The 18,388-nt window shown below is 34.2% G+C and overlaps 3 protein-coding genes and 2 pseudogenes across 4 annotated transcripts in view; 2 read left to right on the top strand and 3 right to left on the bottom strand.

Moving 5' to 3' along the window:
- Positions 1-10,280, top strand: part of LOC146936967 (putative disease resistance protein At3g14460) — a 32,891-nt gene extending 22,611 nt beyond the window's left edge. Inside the window, exon 3 of the mRNA XM_085751499.1 lies at positions 9,984-10,280. The gene's annotated coding sequence lies outside the window, so the exon portion shown is untranslated. The remainder of the gene's footprint in view (positions 1-9,983) is intronic.
- Positions 5,055-10,280, top strand: LOC146936968 (putative disease resistance RPP13-like protein 1 pseudogene; annotated as a pseudogene). The gene is made up of 3 exons (XR_015030804.1): positions 5,055-9,055; positions 9,559-9,697; positions 9,984-10,280. The product of XR_015030804.1 is annotated as a putative disease resistance RPP13-like protein 1 pseudogene (transcript).
- Positions 10,281-10,341: 61 nt separating this feature from the next.
- Positions 10,342-10,922, bottom strand: LOC146936966 (uncharacterized; annotated as a pseudogene).
- A 355-nt stretch (positions 10,923-11,277) lies between these two features.
- On the bottom strand, positions 11,278-12,790 carry LOC146936965 (putative F-box protein At3g17490). Its single transcript, XM_085751501.1, has one exon. The coding sequence runs from the start codon at positions 12,088-12,090 to the stop codon at positions 11,443-11,445; it is 648 nt and encodes a 215-aa protein (XP_085607627.1). The 5' UTR covers positions 12,091-12,790; the 3' UTR covers positions 11,278-11,442.
- A 2,687-nt stretch (positions 12,791-15,477) lies between these two features.
- LOC146936964 (UPF0496 protein 4-like) lies at positions 15,478-16,967 on the bottom strand. The gene has a single exon (XM_085751498.1). The coding sequence runs from the start codon at positions 16,670-16,672 to the stop codon at positions 15,743-15,745; it is 930 nt and encodes a 309-aa protein (XP_085607624.1). The 5' UTR covers positions 16,673-16,967; the 3' UTR covers positions 15,478-15,742.
- Positions 16,968-18,388: the final 1,421 nt, after the last annotated feature.

The following is an 18,388-nucleotide window of genomic DNA, read 5'->3' as shown; positions in this document are numbered from 1 at the left end:
ACAAATAAGCTATTTTGTATAAATAAGTTGTTTCGAATAAGCTGTTTTGCATAAATAAGCTGTTTTGAATAAGTTGTTTCGTATAAATATGTTGTTTTGCATAAATAAGTTGTTTTGAATAAGTTGTTTTTTAAAATGAAATCGGAATAAGCTGTTTTGTATAAATAAGTTGTTTTGAATAAGCTGTTTTGCACAAATAAGCTGTTTTGTATAAATAAGTTGTTTCGAATAAGCTGTTTTGCATAAATAAGCTGTTTTGAATAAGTTGTTTTGCATAAATATGTTGTTTTGCATAAATAAGTTGTTTTGAATAAGTTGTTTTTTAAAATGAAATCGGAATAAGTTGTTTTGTATAAATAAGCTGTTTTGAATAAGCTGTTTTGCACAAATAAGCTGTTTTGTATAAATGAGTTGTTTTGAATAAGCTGTTTTGCACAAATAAGCTATTTTGTATAAATAAGTTGTTTCGAATAAGCTGTTTTGCATAAATAAGCTGTTTTGAATAAGTTGTTTTTTAAAATGAAATCGGAATAAGTTGTTTTGTATAAATAAGCTGTTTTGAATAAGCTGTTTTGCACATATAAGCTGTTTTGTATAAATGAGTTGTTTTGAATAAGCTGTTTTGCACAAATAAGCTATTTTGTATAAATAAGTTGTTTCGAATAAGCTGTTTTGCATAAATAAGCTGTTTTGAATAAGTTGTTTTGCATAAATATATTGTTTTGCATATATAAGTTGTTTTGAATAAGTTGTTTTTTAAAATGAAATCGGAATAAGCTGTTTTGTATAAATAAACTGTTTTGAATAAGCTATTTTGAACAAATAAGCTATTTTGCATAAATAAGTTGTTTTGAATAAGCGGTTTTAAAAAAGTGATCCTAATAAGTTGGGTTGGAAGCAGTTTTAAAAAATTATAATATGGGACTTTATTAGGCCCACAAATAATTAGATTTTATAGTGGGCTTACTTGGGGTGTAGAAAGCAATTATGTTGGGTGTAAAAAGCAATTATGCACGGTGCATAAGGATCTCCTTATGCACCATAACCATTCCCCTCATATATCAACTTTATTTCTCGTGAAAAAATTATTATGTTGTGATTTTTTGCAATTTCAACCTCCACATGTAGGCCCGTCTTTGCGGGTCCAACTTTTGGAAAAATCTCTTCTCCCAATAAATTTTGCTCACTCCCAACCAAACTTTCAAAAATACCTCGAGCGTAAGTTAAGTCGCGCTGAAAGGTAAGCGTGAGTTAACTCACGATGCGTGTCTTTTTAAAAGTCAGACAGAAACTTATTTTCTAATTTACTCTTTCACATCTAAAATCTCCAAAATCTTTCTCAAATCACCCAGATCCAAAATTTATTCAAGTTTAAATTAAACAACACTCCAGCAACAAGTAAGTTTTCATAATCAAACATCATCAACATTTTTATGTTTATATGTTAGATGAGACAGGATCCGTTGACACTACGTGTCAACGGATCAACGGATTCGTTGACACCAAATCTCAACCGTACATTATATTTAATCAAAGACTCACAATAGTTTCTAAATTAACTCAATGTGTGCACCCTTTCTCTCAATCTCACACTATTATTGTTTTCAACCATTCAAAAACTCAGATTGCATACATGATGCATCATGATTTATTCTTGTTCACATCTCCATCTATTCTCTCTTGGTTAATTCCTCAAATTGAACTGTTGTCAATTCCTAGTGTACAAACAAAAAATCAAGAGTTATCTATCCCATCCCATATGGATTGCAATTTTCATGGGATTGACCCCAATTTGAGGAAGCTAGTGAAACTAGGGCAATGTAGATGAGTTTTTTTACTACCGAAGGGATTTTTGGTGTCGAAATTGAAACAAGTGAGAAAAAACATCATTTCAAGGAATCTGATTTTGAATTTTAGCATATGATTTGTTTCAATTGATAACATAGAAAACCCTTTAAATTAAATTAAGTAGAAACGTGATTTCATGGAACTTTGGTGCGTGTTGATGGCAGATGGAGTATAAAAACAAGTTGCAATCAGATGAGTTGCGGGGAAAAGATCACACAAATTAATTTAGCAAATAATTACTAACCATTAGATTAAATAAAATAAACGGCTCAAATTTGGTGTCAACGAATCCATTGACACCTGGTGTCAATGGATCCCGACTCATGTTAGATTTTTCATCTTTTATTAGAGTTTTTTAGTTTTTGGGTTTGTTTAAATATTGATTTTTTTTGGCAAGAAATCATACAATGTTACATGTAGATGAGTTATATTGTTTAATTGTTAGATGTTTGCATGTTTATGTTGTAGTTATGAGTTATCGGGTTTATGTATAATTTTCAATCCAAGTGTTTGATGAAATATTTGAATGAGTTTTTCATTGATTGTTTAATTTTTTATGGTGTAGATTTGAAATAATGGCCGATTTGTTCTATGTTCCCATACGCTTCAACGGTGAAAATCCTCAGTTTTTCAAGGTTCTGTACATTAATGTCACATTGAAAGGTCTCAAGGATCAACTGAATGAAATCAACCAAGGACTCAACCGGGAGACACAAGGAGGGTGGAATACGTTTGGTTTGAACGTCCAACGTTCGACGAGGGGAGAATAACGTTCAGTCGGCTAGAATTAACGAACGACGACGTGAGGATCGATTTTTTTGTCAGCACATCATGTTCCAGTGGATCGATATGTTTGTTACATTGCTGAGATCGCCTGAAGATATTCTCAAGAGTTTGATTCCGCAAGAAGATTATGTTTAGGTAGCATCATTATTATGTAATGTCTTTATTTTGTTGGAATTTAAGTTTAATTCTTGTTTGTTTGCTGAATATGTCAGTGTTGAAGTGTCTTATACTTAGTGTAGAGACTTGAAATATCCTTTGAAAAGTCAAAGAATGAAGAGAACACAACATGTATTTTACATAATCAATTACATATGTTTTCCCATTGAATTCCTTCGTATAGGAGGACTGTCATGCATGGGAATGCACTTCTAAGATGTTGTTTTGTACTTGATCGTGCTTCTCTGTCAATCGAAATTTGTCAGTTGGCAGGACAGTAAGATTAAGTTCAAAGCAACCTCTTGGAATACAATATTCCTTTGTATGACTATTCATCCTATATGAAAGGATTGGATGTGAAAACATATATAGTTGATTATGTAGAATATATGTGTTGTATTCTCTTAATTCTTTTGAATTTTCAAAGGATGATTCATAGCTCTACCCGAGGTATAACACATTTCAATGCCGACATTTTCAGCAAACTTTCAAGAATATAATTAAACCCAACATCATGATGATACCACATATATTTAGGGAAAATGTAATGTAATGTAATTTAGATGAAATAAAATTGTGTATTTTTTGATTTGATTTTTTGTATTTGTGCAACTTTATTCAAATTTATTCAATACGTAGCTTTATTCAAATTCATGTTGGGTTTAGTTAGTCTTTGAAGACATTATATTTTTTAGATGAGGAAATCATAAAATAACTGCAAATATAAAATAATAAAATAACAAAATTGATACACATAAAATCTCATTTTATTATTGTGACGATACATTTACAATAAGGTATGTTTCTTGTTTAGGAAAGGGGGATTAGGGTAAAACTAAATCTGCTCCAGAAGAATATGGAGGTGATGGGGGGTAAAGCTAAACCGATGGTGCAAAGTGATAGGGCGGAAAGGGAAGGGGATGGAGAAATAGATGGTGGGGGAGATGGGGACCGTGGTAAGATATGTTTTTTGTCTAAGGCGAAAGAGACTTTGATGGTCAACATGACACCCTGACAAACCGCGCTTCTTTGCAGAGAGTGAGGAGGAGAGAGTGTGAGATGAACGTGTGAGAAATAGTGAAGGTTGGAAGGGTATTATAGGGGGAATGACTTACATAGGTTATAACTACACTAAATGCAGTAAAAAAACATGTAAAAACGTGTAAAATCAAGTTTGAATAACTGACCACCGTCCAAAAAACGAGTTTTATGTTCTCAGACCGTCGGCTAAAGCAGCGTGAGTTCAGTCACGCCACCGGCCAAACCAGCGTGAGTTAAGTCACGATGACTTATAACAAGCATGAGTTAACTCACGCTGAAAGTACCTAGCGTAACTTAGGTCGTGCGAGGGTACTTTCGTCCATTCAATTGGACACGAGCGTTTTTTTGTTGGGAGAAGTACATTTTTCCAACTTTTGGCTGACTTCTCTCCTTTGTATTGTTGGATTACCCCACATGAGTATTATTGGAAGACTATTACTTTTCTTACCTTGTCATCTTCTCGCGCGTCCTATGTTTTTTATTTTAAAATACCCTTTGTTCGTATTTATAAATCGGAAGGTATTTCGGATTATAGAATCTGAAAATAGTAAAAATTGAAGTCCAACATGGAACCAGACTCATACTTGAACAGAGTTGTTAAAAAAACTTTTGGATCATATAAACTGAAAGTTTTTTTACACAATCCGGAATATAGAATCTGAAATATGATCTGAAAAGTTACCTTTTAAAATGAGTAAAAAGTTTTGGATTATATAATCTGAAACCTTTCAATATCTAAGGTTTGTCTAGAAGCTAACAGAAATTCACTGCCTTTAGCAGAAGTCCTAAAAAAGCACACCATTTTAAACAAAAACATGATTTGGATCGGCAGCAATCTGGTCATCAAGGAGCGTTAACAACATCATTTTGGTCAGAATGAAAAGATAATGTTCGACGGTAGTGTTTTGATAGTCTACCTTTGATCTTATTTTGATAGAATACAAAAATCGGTGAACTTGTAAAATCTTGAAGACATCTAGTAGGACAGTTCAGCAATAGTATGTACTGTGATCAACACTTCTCGAATTGATTTCTTTTATCATTAAATTTTGTTTACTGCCTTGCATGTGATTCTTGAGTCATCCAAGGAGTTCAGTCAACAAAAATGAGCTTCACAATATTATTATAATCAGTAATTGTAATTAATGTAATAAGTTATTGGGTATTACTGCAACTTGTTTTCATGCTTTTAGAATAAAGCACTTATTCCAACTATCTCACATGTGCTTCATTGTCTCATCTAAGTCTCCCTTACTATAGTTACCACTTACCAAACCCTCATTTGTTTTCCACCTTTTTTTTCTGATACATCTCAAAGCTACATCAACATTCAGCAAACAGATCCACTGAAAAAGATGGCTGCAACTTTGGTTGGAGGTGCATTTCTATCTGCTTCTGTCCAAACCATGCTTGACCAACTAACTTCAACCGAGTTTCGTGATTTCATCAACAACAAGAAGCTTAATGTTTCACTCTTGAAGCAGTTACAAACAACGCTGCTGGTTCTTCAAGCTGTGCTGGATGATGCTGAGGAGAAGCAGATCAACAATCGTGCTGTCAAACAATGGCTTGATGACTTGAAAGATGCTGTCTTAGATGCTGAGGATTTACTGAACCAGATTAGTTATGAATCACTGCGATGCAAGGTGGAGAATACACAATCCACAAACAAAACTAATCAGGTGTGGAACTTCCTTTCTTCTCCTTTTAACACCTTCTACAGAGAGATCAATTCCCAAATGAAGATCATGTGTGATAGCTTGCAACTTTTCGCACAACATAAAGATATCCTTGGTTTGCAAAGTAAAATTGGTAAAGTTTCTCGTAGAACCCCTTCAAGTTCAGTAGTTAATGAATCTGTCATGATTGGTAGAAATGATGATAAAGAGACAATAATGAACATGTTGCTATCAGAGAGTAACACTGGCAATAACAATATAGGCGTTGTTGCAATTTTAGGTATGGGAGGTGTCGGTAAAACGACACTTGCACAAGTTGTTTACAATGATGAAAAAGTTATAGAACACTTCGATCTCAGAGCCTGGAGTTGTGTATCAGATGATTTTGATATTTTGAGAGTAACCAAAACTCTTCTTGAATCTGTCACTTCAAAATTATGGGAAAGCAATAATCTTGATTTTCTTCGAGTTGAATTAATGAAAAATTTGAGGGACAAAAGATTTTTGATTGTTTTGGATGACTTGTGGAATGACAATTATAATGATTGGGATGAACTTATAACTCCCATGATTAAAGGAAACAGTGGAAGCAGGGTCATCATCACAACACGCCAACAAAAAGTTGCTGAGGTTGCACACACTTTTCCTATTCATAAACTAGAAGTTCTATCTGATGAAGACAGTTGGTCTCTACTCTCAAAGAATGCATTTGGAAGTGAAAACTTATGTGACAATAAATGCCCAAACCTAGAGGCAATTGGTAGAAAGATTGCAAGAAAGTGTGGTGGACTGCCCATAGCTGCAAAAACACTTGGGGGACTTCTGCGTTCAAAGGTAGAAGCAAAGGAGTGGTCTGCAATTCTGAAAAGCGAATTATGGAAATTAGAGAATGATAATATTCTTCCTGCTTTGCTTTTGAGTTACCAATATCTCCCCTCTCATTTGAAAAGATGTTTTTCCTATTGTTCTATATTTCCAAAAGACTACCCACTTGATAGGAAGCGGTTGATTTTGTTGTGGATGGCTGAAGGCTTTCTTGAACATTCTCAAGGCGAAATATCAATGGAGGAGGTAGGTGATGACTACTTTGCTGAACTGTTATCGAGATCATTAATTCAACAACTGAATGGTGATTCCGGAGGACCAAAGTTTGTCATGCATGACCTTGTCAATGATTTAGCTACAGTCGTATCTGGAAAGAGTTGTTACAGGCTTGAATGTGGTGGTGATGTCTCTGAAAAGGTTCGTCATTTTTCATATAATCAAGAAATGTACGACATTTTCAAGAAGTTTAAGATTTTCGACAAATTCAAATCCTTGAGAAGCTTCCTACCCATTGAATACTATTGGAAACAAAATTTCTTATCTATAACGGTGGTTGATGATTTAATACCCACACTTGGAAGGTTGTGTGTGTTATCATTATCCAACTATAGCAATATCACCATTCTACCGGATTCAGTTGGCAATTTGGTTCAGTTGCGCTATCTAGATCTCTCACAGACTAAAATCAAAACTTTGCCTGACACAACATGCAACCTCTACTACTTGCAAACCTTGATTTTAGCATGGTGCTCAAATCTCACCGAATTGCCAGAACATATTGGAAAGTTAATTAATTTACGTCACCTTGATATCGATCAGACAAGTATAACAGCGTTGCCAAAGCAAATTGTTGAACTTGAAAATCTTCAAACTTTAACTGTTTTTATAGTAGGCAAGCAAAATGTTGGTTTAAGTGTGAAGGAGCTTGCAAGGTTTCCTAAGCTACAGGGGAAGTTATTCATCAAGAACCTGCAGAACGTCATTGACGTTGTGGAGGCACATGATTCCAACTTGAAGAGAAAAAAAAATATTGAGGAATTAACGCTACAATGGGGCGATGAAAGTGATGACTCGCTTAAAGGGAAGGATGTGCTTGATATGTTGCAACCCCCAACAGACCTAAAGAGATTGAACATTGACTTGTACGGTGGGACAAGCTTTCCCAGTTGGTTGGGAGATTCTTCATTTTCTAAATTGTTGTCCCTTTGCATCGAAAATTGTGCGTACTGTGTGACAGTTCCACCACTTGGACAGCTACCTTATCTCAAGGACCTACGTATAACAGGTATGTCGATATTGGAGACAATTGGTCCAGAGTTCTATGGCATAGTTGGAGGAGGTTCCAATTCTTCCTTTCAACCTTTTCCATCCCTTGAGATGTTGCAATTTGAGAACATGTCAAATTGGAAGGAATGGCTTCCCTTACAAGATGGCTTGTTTCCTTTTCCTTGCCTTAAAGCTCTGAAGTTATACAAGTGTCCTGAACTGAGGGGACATTTGCCTAGCCATCTTTCTTCCATAGAAGAAATTGACTTAAGTTGGTGTGACCGTCTCTTGGCAACACCACCTGCTCTGCATTGGCTCTCCTCAATAAAAAATATAGATATCTCTGGAGATTTACATTCTACTGAAAAGTTCCAATGGTCGTGGCTTGAGAGTGATTCACCGTCTCTACTGAAGGATATAACAATACGTTTCTTTGATAATATCTTCTCTCTTCCCAAAATGATTTTGAGCAGCAGTTGTCTTGACCTTTAGAGACTCCACGGTCTTCCATCTCTCACTGCATTTCCAGTGGAAGGTCTACCCACTTCTTTGAAGTCACTTCATATTTATGATTGCAAGGAGTTATCATTCTTGCCTCCTGAAACGTGGAGCAATTACACATCGCTTTTGGAGTTGAATTTAGACGGTAGCTGTGGTTCACTTTCCTCCTTCCCACTGGATGGTTTTCCTAAGCTCCAAGATCTTGTCATTAATGGTTGTATTGGTCTGGAATCCATTTTTGTTTCAGAAAGTTCATCCTATAACCCCTCAACCCTCCAAAAACTTTGTGTATTTTCATGTAAAGCCCTTATATCACTACCTCAACGGATGGACACCCTCACCAATCTTGAAAGTTTGTATCTCCACCATCTTCCAAAACTAGAGTTTGCACTATGTGAAGGAGTTTTCTTACCTCCCAAATTACAAACAATTTCTATTACATCTGTGAGAATAACAAAGATGCCGCCATTAATTGAATGGGGTTTCCAAAGCCTTACTTATCTTTCAAAATTGTATATTAAAGATAATGATGATATTGTTAACACCTTGTTGAAGGAGCAGTTGCTGCCAATTTCCTTGGTGTTTCTGTCAATAAGTAATCTCTCTGAAATGAAATGCTTAGATGGAAATGGGCTTCGACACCTCTCCTCTCTTGAAACACTTAATTTTATTAATTGTCAACAACTTGAGTCCTTGTCAGAGGTCATGTTACCGTCCTCTCTCAAAACACTTTATTTTTATAACTGTCAAAGACTTGAGTCTTTTCCAGAACACAATCTCCCTTCCTCTCTAAAGTTACTGGGCATTTCTAAATGCCCTGTTTTAGAAGAAAGGTATGAAAATGAGAGAGGGGAGAATTGGTCCAAAATTGCTCACATTCCTGTGATAGAAATAAATGACAAAATCACAATATGAACAATGGGAACGGAAGGAGGCGTGCCACCTTGTTTCAGGTATGAATTTCTTTTATGTTACTAGTTGTGAATAATTTCTGAATTTCATGAATGTGAATGTGTTTATAAGCTACTAGAACAAGTAGAAAATGGGGAGATCATGGGTTAAAAAATTTCCTATAATTTGTTCCCAGGTATATTTTTCTTTTACCTTCTACCAAACATGGGAAAGTGCATTCCCATCCTCATATTCCCAGGAATAAATTTTATAACCCGGAAACAAACGCCCCTAAGAATTTCATGTGCATTGACTAACAGTGGTACTTGCATTAGAGGCTGATGAACTCGATACTTATTGCTTTAAAGTTTATTGAAGAAAATTGATGTGTCTAAATTTTTTTATATAATATAATTCTATAAATTTGAAACACACTTATTTCTTTGGAAAATTACGTGAAAAGGGTAGATGTCTTTTTGATCCAGTAACTTATTCGGTTTATTCTTATTGCAATGTTGATCTTCCAGCATCTCTTAACTTGGTCTTTCTACATATCGTGTTACAGATCGAGGAGCTTAAATGTCTGTTTTCGCTATCAGAACATGTGATCCCATCTTATATATCTTCAGTTTCACCATATGGAAAGAGAAAATACTTTTGCAAACATTATAAATAAGAAAGCATGTGCGGAACACAACATTGAGGTACTGTGTTTTTTTATATTTAATTTCAAGCTTCCAAATAAATTGCTTAAGATCTTGATGGTCTATACCTGCTGTGTGAAACTGAAAACTTAATATTACTTTTCTTGATTTTGTTGGACAATCTCAAGTTAGATTTCATAGGTGTTGTAACATTCATTTTATTACATATTCGGTATAAATAATTTTAATACACGGTTGTATGTCTTTTGCTTCCTCCTAATATTATTCAAGCTCCGCCACTCCTCTTCTGTTTTTCCTCGACTCATACTTGCTTCTTGTTGTGTAGGTTGCCTGCTGATGTTCATCACAAGAGTTTTGACCTATTGAACTTTGAAAGCTCTAAATTGTGTGATTTGTTTTTCGTTCTAATGAATCATTACTTGAACCTAGTGTAATCGGCCCTTTTTTTTTGTCAACGTTGTATAAATCTGTAATCATTTTGAGTTTTATATATGACATATCAGCTTATAATTTGTAATGTCATTTTATTTTACTTCAAAATTTCATGTTTTTATTTGTAATGTACAATACATTAACTATAAGATTTGATTCACAATTCAGAAAAAATAGGCCTTACGATTCACGATTTGAATCTTGATTTGATAATCATGTTATTGAATGTATCTTTTAAACACCCTACAGTGTGCAAATCAATTAGAGAATTATATACAATTCTAGAAAAAAGAAGTTACAAATTACTGATATTTACATAAAGAATCAAACAAAGGATTATTGTTGTTGTTTCTTAAGTTGAAAGCCACCAACTAATTTGGTTCTCCGAGTCATCACATAATCAAATAGATGATCCACCTCCGTGCTTATATCATCAAATATCTTCCCTACCTCGCACAGATTTCTCTGAAATTTCTTGGTAGTATCATCTCTTACTTCATCACCATCAACAAGATGAGCAACAAAATTGTTCATCTCTTTGATCTCACTAAAGCATTGCATTTTCTTCGTTAGTTTTTCACTGAATTTGAGATCAAGCGTGGAAACTATAGAATTTTCACACCCAACAGCAATTTTTCCTAACTCCATGTATGGCTTAGCATCACCATATAAACAAGACAAGACCACATACCCAAAATTCAATACTCTTCATTTCCTTTACACCTTCCCGAACAATCAACTCTTTACCAGAAACAATCTTTGCTTGATTATCTTGTATGTGAAAAGATTTACCAAAGTAAGTTAATTGTGTATTTCGTTTACCAAATTGATTTTAGCAACTGCACTGAAACTAGTATAATAAATAGCCTTTGTAATTTTCAAATCATTGAGACAAAAATACAAAATTAGACTAAATGTTCTCTCACTCTCTGCAACTTTTCTCTCAAAAATACAAAATTACACCAAGTAGCATATTTGCATGCATACAAAGCAAATAAACGATTTATTTTAACAAAACATCTCAGTTAAGAAAATGCTTATAAACAGAAAAGCTCCACTTATAAACTATTGTTATTTGACATTAATGAAGTTCAGATGAAGATATGTTGCTCACTGGATTATAAATCTTCCCAAATATAAGCTTTTTCTACATAAAATCGGAGGTGATAAGTATAGACAAAAGATCATTCTAACAATTGAAATTGAAACATATAACCATATAAGTTTTCAGATAGAGTGACTGAGAGTAAACCTTCAAAATAAAATTGATAAAGCAAAATTCTTAATATCAAAGATATGGGCATTTGACAAGCCACCATGTTGTGTACTGGGCAAAATCCTAATAGACATAATCATATATATTGTGGGTGAAAACAAGAAGAAAAGTTTGTATATATTCCTCCAATTGGAAGAAGGCTTTCTTTGTGGAATAATATCTCGCAACAGAATCTTTCTGTTGTGACACCAATCTCATCGATCATCCCGGTACTTAAATCAAACCAAGCTAGTTCACCGTCTTTTTTTCTGAAGAGTATATTGCCCTTCTTCCCAGCTCCAATAAGATGATCGAGGCAAGGTAAGGGACCAACAACGAAGTGCTTAGTCCATGATTCCTTTACACCGAGTTCACCCAAAACTGAAATGTAAATTGTTGATGTCTCTGTATAATGTAACATAAAAGCAACAGATCCGTTTAATAACATCAAGTCTCTCTGGACCAAGTTAAAATCCAAACTGTCATCTACATAAGAGGGTATGGGTGTTGTAATAAAAGATTCCTTGCAGAAGTCAAACGACACCAAATACGTATTTGTTTCTGTTTTATCCCACCAATGAGACACTCCATTCAAGTACACTCGATTACGAATAGAAAAAGAAGGAGTCATGTCGACATTAATTTTCTTCCAAGAGTTACTGCGTAGGCTATAGATCTCCCAAAATTGATCAGATGGCACACGATTAGGGTTAAATTTTGGAGAATAATATGTGCAGCGAATCATCTTATAATCATCTTTAACATGATCATAACCGATTTGATAATGATCGGCCGAAACATACCAAGAAGGATTATTCTCAGGCAAAGGAATGAGTTTGAATTCGTTGGTAGTTGGATTCCACAATACAACTCTCGTTTCGCCGTAGAATCCAGCTTTTAGACAAAGAATACCATTAAAACTAAGGGGATGTGAAATTTCAAAACCATCATCATCCTCTTGAAATGGTCCGTCGTCATCATCATCCTCCTCATCTGGATGAACATGTGGAACAAACCATCCTGGTACCAGTGGTCTTCTCAAAACTATAGGACGAACACACTGTTCCTTTTGAAGTCGATAGACATCCTCGGTCAAAGCCTTTGGCCAATCTAATTTGACTCTATTCTCAAACCTCTCACCAGAAAGAGAATACAAATAATAATAAATTTGGCGTCTCTCTTGTGGGTCATCATCTTCTCTAAGATGTAGGAGAAGAGATGTATCATCATAATAAGAACATGGTCTTGTTAAAAGATAGTTGCGGTACACAAGGGTTGTCAAATAAGAGGGACCAAGGTTTACGTACACATTCAAAACGCTTCAAAGATTTAAAAGGAAGTTTAGAGAGAATAGAGAAGACAATATCATCTGGTATATGATTGCTGCTAACCTGAACAACATTTGACGATGCGGATGACATCTCCATCTGAAACAAAAGAAAGAAGAGAAAAGGGTTTGAGAAAGCGATGACACTTGCTACCACGTATGTTTCCTTATATATAATAATAATTTTTTTTTGTTACAATATATATAATAATAATAATAATAATATAATTCGACTGATTTTATTTATATATACACCCAATACTATATTATTTATATAAATAAAAATCATATTATCTTTTGTCAAAATAAAATAAAATCATATCATGTGACTGTATATTTGAGCTAATATTATTATACCAATATTTTTTTTTTGGAAGGAAATAATATAATAACATCAATAAATTATTTATTTTTTGAAATAATCAATAAATATTAAATACACTGCTCATCTTTTTTTTTTAGGGATACTCATCTTTTTTTTTTTTACCAAAGCAAAGTTAACTATTATCTTTAATCAACAAATGTTCAATACAAGAAGGATAATAATAAAAAAAAATACGGCGATTAGCCCAATAACAGGCCGCCTTAGTTAAAGTATGAGCAACCATGTTCGTTTGTCTCCTGACAAACTTCACCTCGAAGTTTGAATACTTGATAAATAATACTAGAAACAATAGCATAAATTCTAAATCACCATGGCCTGGAGACGATAGAGCTTGCGCTAGAGTAGCTGAGTCGGACTCGAAGACAACCCGGTCCCATTTGTTAACATCAGCAAAGTGAATGGAATCGAGTAAGGTTACTGCCTCCTCCTCCAAAACTGTCATATTTGCAGAGGGATACTCATCTTATTTATAGAATTTTAACTCTTCATGAAATCATTATCATATTACCTCAACAAAAAAAAAATTAAATCATCATTATATGTAACAAAATTTTATTTAAATTTGAAGATAAGAAACAAACTTTGTTTTTTTTTTTTTTATAAAAAACAAAACAGACTTTGTTTAAACAAAAAGAAACTTTAGTTTTCTAAATATGCAGCATTAATTAGTTTGATTGAAAAAGATAAGAGTAATTAACAAAGGGTATGATTGACAAAAGGAATGGAGAGAGTATTAAACTCTACCCGTCAGTTTCTAGTTACATATAATTTCATCCAACTCTTCATCAAACACATAACAAAAATACAAACTAGCTAGCCCTTCTCACATAATCTCCCAGTGACCAAACTATAATTCACTTGTGCAGTATATAGCTAGCATAGAAAGGACAAACTATTTGTCAATCATCATTTAATGTGTAAATCTAAATACATTATTACTATTGTATATTCTATTGTTAAATCTGAAATCCTGCAGAAATTTTAACTCCTTTGCTAACTTTGCAATGCTTGAATATTGAATGCATGAGTTTTACTGATGCCTTCGAAAGTTATGTACATGACAATTTATCACTATTTTTTCTTATATACATGACAACATGGAAAGAGATAAAATAATGGTACTGAGAGTTGAATGGATTAAAAAGTAAAGAGGGTCTCAACTTTGTGTTATGTGCATGATGATGTGATGACTTTTAAGAAATAAAAAGGATATCAACTGTGTTACATGCATGATGACGAAAGGATAGGCTAATGCAAAGTTTAGAATTTTGGTGATTCTAAACTTGTGCTGGAGATGAAACGAGCTCTGAAACTGCTATCTTCTCGTCAAGAAACTCAATTCACTACATATCGAACTCGAATGTCAAGATTTATGAAGAAAAAAAGAAGAAGGACACTTGTAGTGATTCTTCTTCTTGAATAAGAGTTTTGCAAATTTGTCTACTACCATTGATAATTTAAATTTAGAACAAAAAAAATGATACTATAAACTTTGTTTGCTCCTAACTCCATTTGGTTGACAATGTGGTATTGGTTTGTTTGGCTAAGCTACCTAGCTAGAGTTTGTTTAGATTAAGGTTGTGTGTCGATTACTTTATTTTAAGAGGTATAAGAGATGAGTTCATGGCTTATATAGTTATATAGGCATGTCATGTATAGAATCTTTAAAAACACGTAGAATTGGGTCCACTTGGGACATGCCTTGAAGTGCAAGATAGATCAATGAAACTTGTATTGAAAACTTAGTAATACTTTTCTTGTGTGATCCCTGCTGATTAAATAGTACTTGCTGATATTCATGACAAGAATAAAGCACCCAAGAAAGAAACCTTTAACCAAGTTTTGGCCTATTGAACTGTGAAAACTCTAAATTGTGAGCTTTTTTTTACTGTTGTACCATGTAAATATTACTTTTTTATTTTTCCTTTCTATCTTAATTATGTACTGATATGTCTGGTAATGAACGGATAAAGGCAACGTTGGTGTGCGGTGCTCCAGCACGGTGGCTGTGCAGTCTTCACAGTTGAACGACGCGGAATAACCCTTATGTAGGAGAAGGAGGCGCTAATGGCTTCCATGGAATGCAGAGCCTTAGCATGGAGCCGTTGGACGCCACATGTACGGTGCAAGAAGCGCGGAGGAGTGCTTCAGTGTGGTGGTGTGCACCGGAACTAGCGTGCTCAGTCAAGCCGTAACGTCTTGTTTCGACGGTTTTGGGTCCACATGTCTTCATGGGATTGGCGCTCTAGCCGGTCCAAAACATGTGCAATCAGTTACCTTGTTGCACTTGTCTGTATTCATAACGATGCTTGCAATTTTAGATTTCGCCAAGCACATGTTTTGGGTTAATCAAGAACAAGGCATCAATACTAAGAAAGAACCAAGACATCAATACTTATTAAACGCATCTTTGTAGCAAATTGAGCAAATAAAATCATTGAGTATTACTATTAACATGACTTGAAATTTATACATTTATGGTGTAGCCTAGTGTTATGGGTTGGAACGTTGTAGGAGTTTTAAAAAGAATGTCTAGGGTTCCATCCCTGCCCTGTTGCTAACAAACTCCTCCTCCCCCTAACAAACTAAATATAATCAACATCATTTTCCTATGCAAAACATATAAAAAGGAACATTACAAACTATTGATATTTACATAAAAAATTAAACAATGAATTATTGTTGCTATTTCTGGTGTTGAAATCCATCAATTAGTTCAGTTCTCTGAGTCATTACATCATCAAATAGATGATCCACCTCCGCGCTTATATCATCAAATATCTTCCCTACCTCGCACAGATTTCTCTGAAATTCGTTGGTTGCATCATCTTTTACTTCGTCACCAGCAACAAGGAGGGCAACAAAATTGTTTATCTCTTTTATCTCCCTAACGCATGGGATTTTCTTCACTGACTTTTCGCTGATTTTGAGATCAAGTGTGGAAACTATAGAAGTTTCAAACCCACCAGCAATTTTTCTTAGCTCCATGTATGGCTTAGCATCACCATATAAACAAGACAAGAAAATTCCACATACCCAAAATTCGATACTCTTCATTTCCTTTACACCTTCACGAACAATAAAATCCTTACCAGAAACAATCTTTGCTTTATCATCTTGTGTTTGAAAAGATTTACCAAAGCTGGTACTAAAACAACCTGCTGGTTGAATTGCTTTCAAATGATTTCTAGCCAAAGAAAGTGATTTCTTCTTCTCCACCAAAGTCATACCATGAGCCAAAGAAAGCCTTGTATGGCCAAGATGAGAAAGACAAGAAGAAATAGAATTTAGAACCTCCAACAAACTCATGGTATAGTTGAGATAAACTTCAATGGAATCAACATTCCATTTACTCATCGGATAATTAATGTCCACAACAAGTTTTGCAAAAACCTTGTTGATGATAGACAAAAGGCCAAAACATCCTTGAAACCATGATAACGATAAGATTTCCGACTCGGGCTTCAATTCCAATGCTAATTGGTCAATGTGTTTGGAAATATGAGAGTGAAAATCATGTAATGATGAAGATGGCAGCTCTTCATTAGGTTGAGGGTGACACTTGTGGCGATTCTTCTTCTTGAAGTAAAGTTTTGCAAATTTGTTAACTACCATTGATAGTTGGAAGTTAGAACACAGATATGATATAAACTTTGTTTGCTCCTAACTCTCTTTGGTTGACAACTAAAATTCAAAGAGTGAGGTTCGTTTGTTTGGCTAAGCTAACAAGCAAGTTTGTAAAGATTAAGGTTTTGTGTGGATTAATTGATTTTAAGAGGCATAGGAGATGAGGTCTTGCCTTATATAGGCATGTTCATGTATAAAAACTTTGAAAAAACATAGAAAATTGGTTGAAAACATGATAGAAACAAGTGGGACATTAACTTAGTGGTGGTCAAATGTGCTTATACGTTTGTGTTGAGTGACTCAAGTTTACACTAAAAACACGTACAATTGGGTCCACTTGGGACATGCTTGAAGTGCAAGATAGATCTATGAAACTTCTCATGCTCGTTCATGTTACCCTACAAAATAAAGCTCAAGCGTGTGTATTATAATCATTTTGCATTAAAATAAGCATGGACGCTCTAAAAAAATTAAGCATATGGACGATTTTGAATAAACTAGTTAATTAGCTATGTTGAAACTAAAAACACGGTATTGCATCAAGAGTTGTAAAAAATCACTAACCTGAAAGGTGACATTTACCATGGGAAGGGCTAATCATTTCCCACCATGAGAAAGGTGTTTTTTGACCATAGATATAATAATAAAAAAAATTAAATGGTTGTGATCTTTTACTTGCTACCCTTTTTCAACTTTTTGGTTTTTTACTTGAAACAAAAATTGGGACCCCACAATATATAGATAGAGTAATGTTAAGTGAGTGGGCCTTTTTTATGGGCTTGTAGTAATCCGAAAATAAACTCACAAAACCTGAACCAACACTCTATCAAAACCCCCACTTACAAATTTCAATCTCATCATATAATCAAAACATTACATAATATTAAGATAAATAAGGTTTTAGTCCTTAAAGCATGTTTAAGAATAAACTATAGTGTTTTTGTATTGGGCCACAACCAGTAAATATTGTTTGATCGCTAAATGATATATTTTAAACAACCAGTAAATGATATATCTTATTTTTTTTTTGTTGTGGCCAAGGTTCGAACCATGGACCTTGAATATATTATGCATTGTTTAATCCAACTGAGTTATGCTCACGCGGACTAGTAAATGATATATATCTCATTGTGCATGAGATATTATGTTCTCTAATTCTTTTAAAAAAAATATATGTTCTCTAATTAAATTTGTATAAAAAATAATTAAATAAACAGCCAGGAAATGATATATATCTCATTGTGCATGAGATATTATGTTCTATAATTCTTTTAAAAAAATTATGTTCTCTAGTTAAATTTGTATAAAAAATAATTAATTCAAAAACGTTCAATGCCGTTGCAAAAATATAAATTAGTACTCACAAAACGTCGAGATAATATAACCACCGTCAAGATAATATAACCACAAAACGATGGCATATCTCTACAACTATCGTCGAGATAATATACGTCGTGGCATATTGATCGCCTTAATCACCTTTTCTTTCAAAGCCTCCACCCTTCGAGCATCAACCTCACACCTACTCTCTACAACTACCGACGGCACATCATTTAAATGAGTATCATGGCCCTCCACTACCTGAACTACCTTCGGTTGAGAACATATCTTTTGCGCTAATAACATTGTGCCATCTGCCTTACCTGACGACTGCACCCCACTAGCAGGCCTTGCCGATGATGCCGCAGTTTCAGAAGCTTGAAT

Source organism: Medicago sativa, chromosome 3 (genome assembly GCF_051527215.1).
Source record: "Medicago sativa cultivar Bolivia chromosome 3, Bolivia_mono, whole genome shotgun sequence".
NCBI classification, from domain to species: Eukaryota; Viridiplantae; Streptophyta; class Magnoliopsida; order Fabales; family Fabaceae; genus Medicago; species Medicago sativa.
Note: the sequence above shows the minus strand (reverse complement) of the source record. Positions and strands in the feature narration are given on the sequence as shown.